The sequence below is a fragment of the Narcine bancroftii genome, chromosome 9 (assembly GCF_036971445.1).
Source record: "Narcine bancroftii isolate sNarBan1 chromosome 9, sNarBan1.hap1, whole genome shotgun sequence".
Lineage (NCBI taxonomy): Eukaryota > Metazoa > Chordata > Chondrichthyes > Torpediniformes > Narcinidae > Narcine > Narcine bancroftii.
Window position 1 is genome coordinate 81667257 of NC_091477.1, and position 12701 is coordinate 81679957.

At 41.5% G+C, this 12701-nt stretch overlaps 1 protein-coding gene across 4 annotated transcripts in view; it reads left to right on the top strand.

The window, feature by feature from the left end:
* The window catches only part of LOC138742336 (SH2/SH3 adapter protein NCK1-like), a 158331-nt gene that overhangs the window by 120157 nt on the left and 25473 nt on the right, over positions 1 to 12701 (top strand). The window contains exon 1 of one of the 4 annotated variants that reach the window (XM_069896619.1): positions 3176 to 3297. The exons of 2 other annotated variants lie outside the window; for them this stretch is intronic. In XM_069896619.1, coding sequence (XP_069752720.1) covers positions 3264 to 3297 — 34 coding nt within the window. In that variant the 5' untranslated portion in view covers positions 3176 to 3263. Of the gene's footprint in view, positions 1 to 3175; positions 3298 to 12701 lie in introns of those variants that run through there. One more of the 4 variants, XM_069896620.1, reaches the window with a different exon arrangement.

Genomic DNA, 12701 nt, shown 5'->3' on the forward strand with positions numbered 1-12701 from the left:
GCTGTACATTCAGGTCAGGTGGCGGAACACAGCACTCTGCCGATTATCCTTCCCCAAGAAGGGTTGGAATTGGCGCCTTGGAGCTGGCCTCGGCATTCAAAGAGGTAAGTCTTTAGGCGTAAGGGCGAAGATCTTACAGACGGGGTGTTTTCCCTGCTTGTAAGTGCCTAGTGTTTGCAGACTTTTGTATTTATTTCCTATTTGTGCACCTGATTATTTGATTTTAATCCCATATTTCTCAATCTTTAACACAAAACTGAAGATTTAAAACCAACAAGGAGCTTGGATTAACATCAGAATCTTGTAATTTGGGGAACTGGAATTTTAAACTTGAGTGAAAATATTTCTGAGCTGCATTTCAAGTACTTATTTATCCCTAACTTTAATATTGTATTTCTGGTCTTGTGACAAGACTCTTGCCTTCCATCCTCTTTAGCTGTGTGGCTCCATAATGGTTTCTTATTCAGGCTAGTGCAAAGTCGCTCAGCAAGTTCAGAAGGGTAGTCGAGCAAGGAAATCTGACTGTGAACAGTCTTGCAAAGCAGCATTTGTGACCCATGTTTCAAGTTATTTTTGAGCACATTTAATTTGTATTTTCATTTAAATTATATGTCTGCAGTCTATCCTTCAATTGATAGGAATGTTTGTGGTTGTGAAATGTAAATGTTATTTTGGAACTATTATCGGTTACCCCTTTGAATTTTTTTTGCTATGAGGGACAGAAAAATCAGCCAATCATTTTGGGACATTCTTAAACTTTATAGCAAAGCAGCTGTGAATAAGATAACATTAAACATTATAGATTTGCATTAAGGAAAATTGCCATTTTCCCCAATCTTTGTTTTGAGGATGGAGCTATAGAACAGGGTTGGGTTGCTTAAATTTTAATTTTCCCCAACTTCTTGAAGCCTGTGTGATTGATTTGTGAGACTGTTAGTATCATGAATGAACAGTGGCATGTTTTTGGATTCTTGTAGAGCAAAATCATGATCTGCACTGTCTGTGCCAACCAACTAGCCGGACGGTTCATGGACATTTTTAACCCCCCATTGCTGCAGTCAAAGGTTCCCACCTCCTTCAAAAGCGCATCCATCATCCCGGTGCCCAAGAAAAAAAGTGTGAGCTGCCTCAATGGTTATCACTCATCAGCTTTTTAAGAGTTTGGTCATGGCCAGAATTAACACGTATGTAAGAAAAGATCTGGACCCACTGCAATTTGCTCCACAATAGATGCAATATCACTGGCTCTCCATTCAGCTCCGGATCACCTTGAAAACAGCTACTCATTGTATATATATAGCTTCTCTTCATAGTCTACAGCTCATACTTCAACACCATATTCCTTCAGTGCTGGTCAAGAAGCTTCAAACCCTGGGGCTCTGCAACTAGAGCCTTGACTTCATCAGAAGATCACAGTCAGTATGAAATGAAAGCAATGTCTCCTCACTAACTATCAACACAGGCGCACCTCAAGGATGCGTGCTTAGCCCATTGCTCTATTCATTATACACCCATGACTGGGTGGCCAGGCACAATTCCAATGCTATCTACAAGTTTGCCGATGACACCATGGTTGTCAGCAGAATCGCAAACCGTGTTGAGGAAGTTTACAGGAGGGAGATAGATCAGCTCGTTAAGTGGTGTCACTGTAACAACCTTCCACTCAATGCTAGCAAAACCAAGGAGACGATTGTGGATTTCAGGAGGAAGTCAGGGAAACATGACGCAGTCCTCATTGAGGGCTCAATAGTGGAGAAGGTAAAGAACTTCCAATTCCTGGGTGTCAACATCTCAGAGGATCTGTCCTGGTGCTTCAATGTCAATTCAGTCGTGAAGGAGGCTCATAAGCAGCTATACTTTGTGAGGTATTTAAGGAGATTTGGTATGTCATTGAAGACTCAAAATTCTACAGGTGTACAGTGGAGAGTAGTAAATCACAAAAATCTGTAGAGCCTGTGGTTGAAGTTAAAAACACAAAATGCTGGAGAAGCTCAGCAGGTCAAACAGTGTCCTTTATGTAGCAAAGGTAGAAATACATAATCGACGTTTCAGGCTTGAGCCCTTCATCAAGGTATGAGAGAATGCCGGCAGGCATCTGAACAAAAGGGGGAGGAGTTGGTGGCAAAGGCACCTGGATCGGAAAACCTCATCTTGGGAACAGATGCAGTGAAGACAGAGAAATTGAGAGGGGACAGGGTGTGATGGAGTGTAGTCGAGGTAACTGGAGCCCCCGAGGAAAACCCACGCAGACATGGGGAGAACATACAAACTCCTGACAGACGGCGCGCGCGGTATTTGAACCTTGATCCTGATCGCTGGTGCTGTAAAGGCATTATGTCAAACTGCTATCTCCTTCCCTCTCCATTCAGCTAGCTACCCCCCTCAACTATGACCTCAACTGTTTTCCTCTTCTGCCCTCGCACCCATATTCACCATTGGCCTGCGCTCCTCTCCTGCCCCTTCCTTCCTCTCATCCCCCTATATTTTCAGACCTGCCTGCTTTTTGCTCTTGACGAAGGCCCAAAACGTTGATTACCCTTTACTTCCTATAGATGCTGCATGGCCTTCTGAGTTTCTCCCTCACTTTTGCGTTTTGCACTACAATCACTACAATCCTGTTTTTCTGCACTCTAAAATAGAACTGATAATATTGGAATAATCAGTTGAGAGATGGTAGTATTTCTCGATGGGCCTGATCTGCAAATATTCATTGTATTTCTTCCTTATTGTCTTGGTGCTTTGACACTTGAGGAGGAAAGAACTCCAATGATCACAGAATTTAACCTTGTATTACATGTATTGACTAGGCAGATGTCATCACTGTATTGTGCAACTTCCTCAGACGCTGTTGTTGAAGTTGGTAGATGGGAGACTGTCATGGCGTTTCTTTGTACGTACGTCCCAACTGGAATAGGATTGATGATAAACTGTGATGATGTACATTTGAAAGAAATGAATGAAAGGTTAAAGAGGAAGTAGAAGTTGGAAGATATTGCAGTGTTTTGTGGAACACCAATTCTAATTTAAACATTCTTGTAACTGGTGAATTTTTTTTGGATCTGTTACCATAACAACATGATTCATTTAATAGACACTCCTGTGAAACTTCAAACCAAACCCTTTCCAATGAGTGGTTGTGAGTTAGCTGCAATCTTTTGAGTTGATTTACTAATTGGTCACGTGCCCTAGGATTGGGGAGTTTGTGCTGATAGTTGTGGCATGATTGATTTCATTTGGGCTTTGTAGAGTCGAGTCAAACAAGAATGGAATCAGTAAATATTATCAAGCAGTTGTTTGGTAAGTCAGTTTCATTTCTTCAATAAATTAGTAACTCATTGTCCACTGTTTTGTCAGTTTAATAAAAGGTAAGTTGAAATAAGTAGTCACTTAAAGGTTTACATTTTTACTGAATTTTAGATTTTAATGGCCGAAGTTTTGTGATTAAACATCCTCCTCAAAAGACTATTATAGCTTTGTAACTAGGATGTTAACACTGAAACTGCAGCATTGTAGCTTTCACACACTCAAAGACTTGGGCCTTGAACTTGTCTAACTTTCCTATAACAACCTTTTGCCCATTGTCACTTGCACTTGTTTATATTTTTGGAAAATGAGCTTCAAAAGCTGTCTCTGCTACTGTGCAACACTACAGGTGGTCAATGTGTGGTGTGATTATATAATGCATTTTGCTTTCTTGGGTTTGTATAGTTTTTGCCCAAATGTCAGTGAAAACTGGTTTTGGAGATTTGTGCTGTTAAATATTTTTTGCATCTGACACTTTGGAACTGAACCAAGAAGAGGATGAAATATTTCACCAGAAAGAAAGTACTGGGTTAGCTACCCGGACAACTCTGCATTTATCTCGCAATTACATGAATAGCACTGGTTAGATCAATCATATCAAACTTTTTAAATTCAGGACTTCCCTCTCGTACTACAAGGTGCCCATATCTCCTTGTATGGCTTTTAGCCAAATTTTGTTTATTTACTCTCTTGTGAAGCAACTTTAAACTTTTTTTATTGTATAATGTTAAAGGTGCTGTACAAACGTGTGGTTTTATTATCCGCGTTGAGTAAACTGGGATGGGCAGGCAAAACTGGCTCCAAGCCGGAGATGCTTGTGAGTGCCTGCTGCTTATTCTATGCATAATTGCTTCTAAGTTAAATGCTGAATAATTTGGTTAATAGCCAGAGTGGGGGGAGTAGATAATGTTGATCTTTAGTGTGTCAGCAGGTTAGAGTTATTGTGTCTCACTGATGTTTAATTGTTGCTCCCATTTCATGGCAGAAGCCAGCCATTTTGAGAGATTGAATGACTGACAGGCACAGTATCAAACCAGAAATGTAAGTAGAGTGGAGATAGGCCAAGCTATTGTGGCAGTGATTCTTTGTTTTTAAAATATTTTTGAGTGTAATTAAACATACGCTGGACAAAAAAAATTGAACACTTCAAAAATAAAACCTTGATGATACATAATATACACTCTTTCAAATTAAACCCATTACATCAAATTATTGAAAAAAAAGAGAAAAATAATCCTAATAATCAAACCCCTCCCTCTAAACAAGGCAAACTTGCAGATCTAATAAAATAGGAAATGACACTCGGAGACCAGACAACGCTGTGCAGGAGCGTCCAAATTCGTTAAATTATGGTCATGAATGGGCCCCACATCTTACCTTTACATCTTTGACATTGTCTGATTTTTTTTTTTCTCTAAACTTAGGAAGGACTGCATTGATTCAATGAAAAGGTAGGGGAGAAGCACATTGGTCAGAGGTGCTGCTGAAGTTGAGAGCTGTGTTGGTGGGGGGATAAAAGCTCGGACCTAGTCAACCTCGTGGCAAGTTGACTTTGGGTTTGGCTTGTTTGGATCTCCCACCTGGCCATCCTAAATGCATTTTGGAGGAATAGTTCCCTGCAAACTTCAGTCAGTACTCAGGAGAGATGGCTCGCTGCAAACTTCAGTCAATACTCTGGAGAGATGGTTCCCTGCAAACTTCAGTCAATACTCAGGAGAGATGGTTCCCTGCAAACTTCAGTCAATACTCAGGAGAGATGGTTCCCTGCAAACTTCAGTCAATACTCTGGAGAGATGGTTCCCTGCAAACTTCAGTCAATACTCAGGAGAGATGGTTCCCTGCAAACTTTAGTCAATACTCAGGAGAGATGGTTCCCTGCAAACTTCAGTCAATACTCAGGAGAGATGGTTCCCTGCAAACTTCAGTCAATACTCAGGAGAGATGGTTCCCTGCAAACTTCAGTCAATACTCAGGAGAGATGGTTCCCTGCAAACTTCAGTCAATACTCAGGAGAGATGGTTCCCTGCAAACTTCAGTCAATACTCAGGAGAGATGGTTCCCTGCAAACTTCAGTCAATACTCGGGGTACCATCTCTCCTGAGTATTGACTGAAGTTTGCAGGGAACATTCCTCCAAAATGTATTTAGGATGGCCAGGTGGGAGATCCAAACAAACCAAACCCAAAGTCAACCTTCCACGAGGTTGACTAGGTCCGGTAGGAGGGAAGAGTAGCTGCTGTGGAAGTTGAGGGTTCAGTGAATTCTGGAGGAAATGCATTTGTTTTGTAGTTAAATCATTACAAAGATTGAAGAGGATTATAATGCAAATGTTGACGTAAGCCATTGGTAACAAGCTCTCAGGTTAAATGCACAGATTTTGTTGATTTTTTTTTCATGCTTTTTGGGCCAGGAAATGCTAGTAATCATCTTACTTGATGGACCATCTTCTGAAAATGTTTCTGAGCACAGGGCGAGGGCAGTGTTTGTTCTGGCAATGGCACTAGTGCTCAAAGGCGGACTTGTGTTCACAGATTTAAGTTGCCACAGGAAGTTCAAAACCGGGGAGAGAGAGATGGGGTAAGGTTGTGTTCACGATCCACATTTAAGTATTAATCAGTGCCTTCAAAGAAAATTTTAAAATGCAGTGCAAGATGATGATGATTTAAACATTAATTTCTGAAACTTGTTTCTGTCAACATTATCACTTCAGAACTTGTATTGGACTCTGACAATTTTTGGCACTTTCAAAAATTGAAATCGGGGTCCTCTCTAACACTTCTGAAAGCCTATTTATAAAAAATAAATACTGTATCCCTGTTTGCAAATGCCAGTGATGCATTCCAAAGGAAGAAATGAATTTCCATTTTAATGTTGCACTCTGGACTTGTTGAAAATGACAAGCTTGGCAGTTTTAGAAGGTGAAATAGCACAATCTTTTGGTCACTTCTACCCTGAAGATCCATCTGATCATTGTTCAAGTGAGATTAATGCCCTTCACTTGAATAGATCAGTGTTATTTTGAGTTGCTTCTGAACAGGAAGTAGACTTCAATCTTGTAAAGAGGTTGCTTCACAGAACTAAAAAAAATCAGATTTTCTGGCTTTAATTAATTATACTGGGGAATGTCAGTTTCAAATGATCATGACTTTTACAGGATTGCTTCCTCTGACATTGGAAATGGGCGTTAGCATACTGAAATGATTGGAATTTTGTAGTTTAAATTTATTTATCAATCAATTGTACAAGTTCAACCCGTCAAAACACTATTTTCCGGTTCTCTGTAGAAAATACTGCAACCATGCATACAGGCATAACACACAGACAGACAAGATACATATGCACAGTATGTATATACAAATGTTAAAATATTATTGTTAAATAAATAGTAGAGTCATGGAGGGTTTGTATGAGCAGTTCATCACTTGTTCATCAGTGTTACTGACCTTGGGAAGAGGCTGTTTCTCAGCTGAATGGCTCTGGTTCTGATACTCGTGTATCTCGTTCCTGAGGGCTGCAGCTGGACGATGCTGCATGCAGAGGGTTGGGATTCCTCACTTAATTTTGCAGCCCTCTTTGGACAATGATCCTGGTAAATCACATTGATTGGAAGGGAGGGAGACTCTAGTGATCCTGCTGCCCTCGTGGTCCTGAGGATTGACCTTCGACATGATGCTCCACAGCAACCGTATCACACTGTGATGCAGCCAGGCAGGAGACTCTAGATAGAGCTCTTGTAGAAAGTTAACAGGGTGGTGGCCAGCAGCCTTGCCCACCTGTCTTCTCAGGAAGTGCATTTACTTTTGTGTTCTCTTGACAAGTAAGGGGCCCATGTGTCCAGGATAACCATATTGTTATGAAGCTTGTGTAGATTTTTTTTCATTTCATCTTAACATTGCAAGGCAATTTGCACCTTGACACTTCTCAGTTATTGTGATTTTTAGTTCAAGTGTACTTTATTTTAAACCAGTTGAGAATTGTATTGCAGTGATCTGCTTGAATATCTTTGGATGTGACAATATCCATCTACTTAAGGTTAATTTAACCCCCTCAACAATCTTCCTTTGTGCTCAGTCTAATTCCAGCCAGCAGAGGGTTTTTCCCGATTCTCATTTAACTCCTGTTTAAACAGTTCTCCTGATGCCATACTTGATCATAAAACTGCCTTGATGTCAAGGCAGTAAATCTCACCTGACCTCTATAATTCAGCACTTTCTCCGCATTTTGAACTAAGGCACGAGCTGAGAGACTTTGGCGAAACCCAACCTGAACTTCTGTGAGCAAGTATCGATTGATAGCACCATCAATGTCTCTTATTTGATGTTTTCTGACTTTATAGGTAGAAACAACAGAGGTAGGACTATTTCTGCTGAGAAAGAGTTATACTCTTGAATTATAAAGAGCCACGTTAAAATTGGTGAAGAGTTTGCAGGGTCAGAGGATTAAATGCATTGTTTGAAGGTTGAAATAGAAAAGGTTGATTTATGATCAAAGGACACTGACACCAATGTTGAAGAGGAAGAGACCTGTTCCTTTGGATGTGCTTCACTTGAATCAGGATAGGACTTGGATGCAGATGTAAATGGAACTTTAAACTATATTGTGGAGTTTTGGAGGTTAACTGCATAAAAAGTTGATGGAAGGGCAAGTTTGTAGGAACCTCTGAATGGATGTAGCATTTTCACCAAAATGAATGCTTGTTCCCAGTATTATGTCCTCTTTTAGTAAGAGAAACTTGACTGTGGTGTACCTTGGTTTGGCCAATTTTGAATTGTAACATCAAATAAGAGACATTGATGGTGCTATCAATCGATACTTGCTCACAGAAGTTCAGATTGGGTTCCGCCAAAGTCTCTCAGCTCGTGCCTTAGTTCAAAACGCGGAGAAAGTGCTGAATTACAGAGGTTAGATGAGATTTACTGCCTTGACATCAAGGCAGTTTTTTGATCAAGTATGGCATCAGGAGAACTGTTTAAACAGGAGTTAAATGGGAATCTGGGGAAACCCTCTGCTGGCTGGAATTAGACTGAGCACAAAGGAAGATTGTTGAGGGGGTTGAATTAACCTTAAGTAGATTTTGTAACACTCTAGCATGATGTTTGCTTTCATTTTAGGTCATTTTAGTTCAGATGGATGGATGAATTGACCTGTGGTAATTGTTACATGTACTCTGAAGCAGCCATCCTCAACAGGGGCCACATCACATTGAAGGGAGGGGGGGGGGTTCATATGCTGAAATCCTTTATTGAGGGGGGGGGACCCCAAGGTGAACAGGAGGCATGGAAACAGGACAGATTAAAACTTTGTTTTTTGGAGAAGGAAAGGACCTAAGCTTTGACTGAATAGTTGCCAAGCAACACATTTTTAAAAAAATTGGAGGAATTTGGAGACAGCCAAGAATGACCAAGATAAATGCAGAACGTTAACAATGTTTTCAAAGCATTCCTTGCTTTGGCGTGGTTGTGTTTGACTGACATGGAACCAACTTGGGCTATAAATTGGCTTCCACATTATTCTTTTCTTCTATTGCCTTCAATTCCAGAAAATAAGTGTGCAGGCCAAAAGGTTTTGCTCTATATTTCTTGCATATGGAGCAAATAAAATAAACATTATTGTTAAATAGCAATAATAAAAATAACAATAAATAGAGCGTCACTGCCGGTATAGCAGTTAGCTCAGTGCCTTTACGGCGCCAGCGATCAGGAGCGGGATTCAAATCCTATGCTGTTTGTACATTCTCTCTGTTTCCGCGTGGGTTTTCTCTGGGGCTCCCGTTTCCTCCCATCGTTCAGAACGTTCTGGCAGACCGATTCGTCACCGGCAGAAATTGCCTGAAGCTCCTCTGACAGTCTGAGAAAGAGAAGCAAAACAAAAAAAGAGTCCCCTTAGTGTCACCGAGCATCTGTGGATTCACCTCCAGCACTGCTGCAGCGACACAGCCCAGTCCAAACCATCAGTAGACCAAGCTTCCGATCCAAACCTCCGACACGATCAGGAAACCTTTTGCATCCTCTCTCATCCCGGTTCCAATAACTGATACTCCTTCGGCCAGTCTGATGCCAGTCCCCAGCAGTACCCAGGGTGTGAATCCCTCGACTGCAGTCACCAGCAGCCTGTGCTGGTTCCTTTCTTTGAGTCGCCAACAGCCTGCTGCCTGTGTGTACTTCAGCTGCATGACCCTTGCTGGTCTACCACCGTGGTCGCCGTCCTGAATCTTCATGTGCTCTGCTTCTCCTTTTCAAGCAGGTGGAGTTCTCCATGTTTTCTGGTGCCCTGCTCCAGTCCTCTGCTTCCCTGGAGTCTGCAACCTCTTGTGGCCTGCTGCTGATCGTGTGCACCGTCATGTTGAGCATTGACCCCACAGTCGACAAAGCCGACGACTTTAGGACTGGATGGTTAGATCCCGCGGGAGCGCTGTCTCTCTGCTCCCTTCTCACTGCAGGTCTGCACCAGTGCAGCCATTACAACAGCTCCGGCAATCCTGAACTAAACCAGAATAATCATACTCGGCCTGCACCTTCCACGTGTTTTAGGTGCTCATCTCAACAATCTTGTACCAACCTCTGTCACCCTCTCAGACAATGTGTTTTTAATTTCATCTGAATTTAAAAAGTCCTCTCTCAAATCTGTAGTTGCGGCCCATACAAGGACCAGGGCTGTGACCTGAATCTGCAGAGAGTGGGTCTTTCCCCCTTCATGCATATAGTTTCACTGTTCTTAAAAAAAAATCTTCGTCTTGATAAATATTGACTGACCCATTGAATTCCTTCAACAGTTCACTGCCTTTTTCAAAATTCCGGTCAGCTTCTCTTTCTATGTCTCATACTTTTGTACATCTAATCAGACAACTGTTTCCTCTCCTCACCACCAACCCCACCCCCCACAAACACCTCAATCCCACTCAACCTCTCCACTCCAAAGAAAACCAGCTCGGCCTTTCCAATCATTCGATGCTGTCCATCTTTGGCTGAATTTCATTTTCACTCCTTCAGTGCATGTTCTCTATAATGGGGATCTTGTGAACATTTCTAATTGATGAATTAATTGGACAGTATCTGTAGCATACACTGTACCTTCTCCTCAGGTCAGCATGGGTTTCCTCTGGGTGCTCTAATTTACTCCCACATTCCAAAGATGTACGGGTTAGTTGGTCACATGGGTGCATTTGGGTGACGTGTGCCTGTTGCTGTGCTGTATCTCTTAAAATTAATGAATGTTTGGAATGTTATAATCCAACAGTCACTTGCAAAGCAGCTGTACATGTCTTATTTTGAATAACCAAAAAATTATGTGCTGATTGCAAACAGATTTTCACTGAGATTGTAGAGAACTGTACACGTTTCAGAGAAATTCAATTTTTATTTTGTGAGAACCTGAGTATTTGAAGTGAGAATTTTGAAACTAAGATTGCGACATACAGGATGTGCAAAATATGATGTGCAAAATATGAAGTTTGAACAGTTTTATAGTAAATGCATTTTAATTATTCTTTTGAGGGATGTTACACAAGGATTGACAATGCAGTGTATATTTGGATAACACAGGAAGTTTGGGAAAGAATCTGCTTTAGATCTTGGGTCCGAACATATTTATTGTGCCCTTGTTTTGTGAATTACTCCAGAATCTTTGCCTCATTTTCTACAAGGCCATCTCATCCAAAAAGGTAAATCAGGGTCGTATCATTAACGGCAAAACATCTGTTCCAGACAAGCTCAATGATGTGCTCTTGTGAGCCAGGTGACTCTGCTCAGTTTCTGAGGCTGATGAGAAAAGTACCTTCAGGAAGACACAGCCTCAGAAAACGGCCCGGGTGATGTACATGGCTGCGTCCTTAAAACCTGCTTGGATAACTGGCTGGAACTTTTGCAGATATTTTCAACCTTTCACCACTATGGACTGAATTCCCCACCTAATTCAAAAGGACATTCATTATGCAGAGTCCAAGAAGACCAAGTTTACCTGCCTCAGGAGCGTGACCACATTGAGGATTTGAGCAGACATGTTCTGAAAGAGCTCTCCAGGAAAAGGTATTAAGAAGACAGTTTGAAAGTTCAAAAATCAGAATTTCATGATCAAAAATGGATATAATGACCAAGGCAACCAAAAACTGAAGAAACTTCAGTTCAGACAGGAACATCAGGTGAAAACCTGATGAGAGGTGGCACAGAAAGGGCTGTGGGGCCAGATGAATCTGGCAGAGCTGGTCGAGGGGGTGGGGGGTCACCCCAAGATAGAAACATTCTGCACATGCTTTACGAGCATTGAATCAGCGATGATATCATCTCAAATTTTAGAAATCATGGAAAATAACGGAACGAATGATGCAAGTGGAGGCTAAGCTGGACAAAACAAAAAAGAGGCCAAGTATGCTGGAAGAAAAAGCAAAAACATGGGACAGACAAAAAAAGGAATAATGAACAAAATTGTCCATGTGGAAGATTTCAGCAGATATAATAATGTAAAAATTATTGGACTGGGAGAAGGAATCAAAGCAAAAGACCCAGTGACCTTCTTTGAAACGTGGATCCTGCAAATGCTGAGGCAAAACAAGTTAAATGCAAGATCCAGAAGTACCAGTGATCAACGGCCATGACCAATCCTGGTAAGACTTTAAAGTTACCAGGAGTGGGATGCGATCTTGGGGGCAGCATATGAATATTCAAAAAATAACAATGGCCCATGAATGGTGGACAGTGAAAAAGAAATATTTTTGCCAGAACTTTAGCCTTGCCTTGGTCAAACAAAGAAAAGAATTTGAGGTCAAGAGATGACTACAATCAAAAAACTTAAAATATTAAAATAATAAATAAAAATATTGTAGTTAGGCGAATTGGCAAGTTAAAACAGAGGGGTCATCAAGAATAAAACATAACTTAAAAACAGGCAGATTATCTAAAATATAAACAAAAGGAATTAATGATATTAAGACAATAATAATGGATCCTCTACCGGCATCACCTACGGCTCCTAGAACGCTTCCACCAGCATTGTCTCCGCTCCATCCTCAACATTCATTGGAGCGACTTCATCTCCAACATCGAAGTACTCGAGATGGCAGAGGCCGACAGCATCGAATCCACACTGCTGAAGATCCTACTGCGCTAGGTAGGTCATGTCTCCAGAATGGATGACCATCGCCTTCCCAAGATCGTGTTATATGGCGAGCTCTCCACCGAGACAGAGGTGCACCAAAGAAGAGGTACAAGGACTGCCTAAAGAAATCTCTTGGTGCCTGCCACATTGACCACCGCCAGTGGGCTGATATCGCCTCAAACCGTGCATCTTGGCGCCTCACAGTTCGGCGGGCAGCAACCTCCTTTGAAGAAGACCTCAGAGCCCACCTCAGTGACAAAAGACAAAGGAGGAAAAACCCAACACCCAACCCCAACCAACCAATTTTCC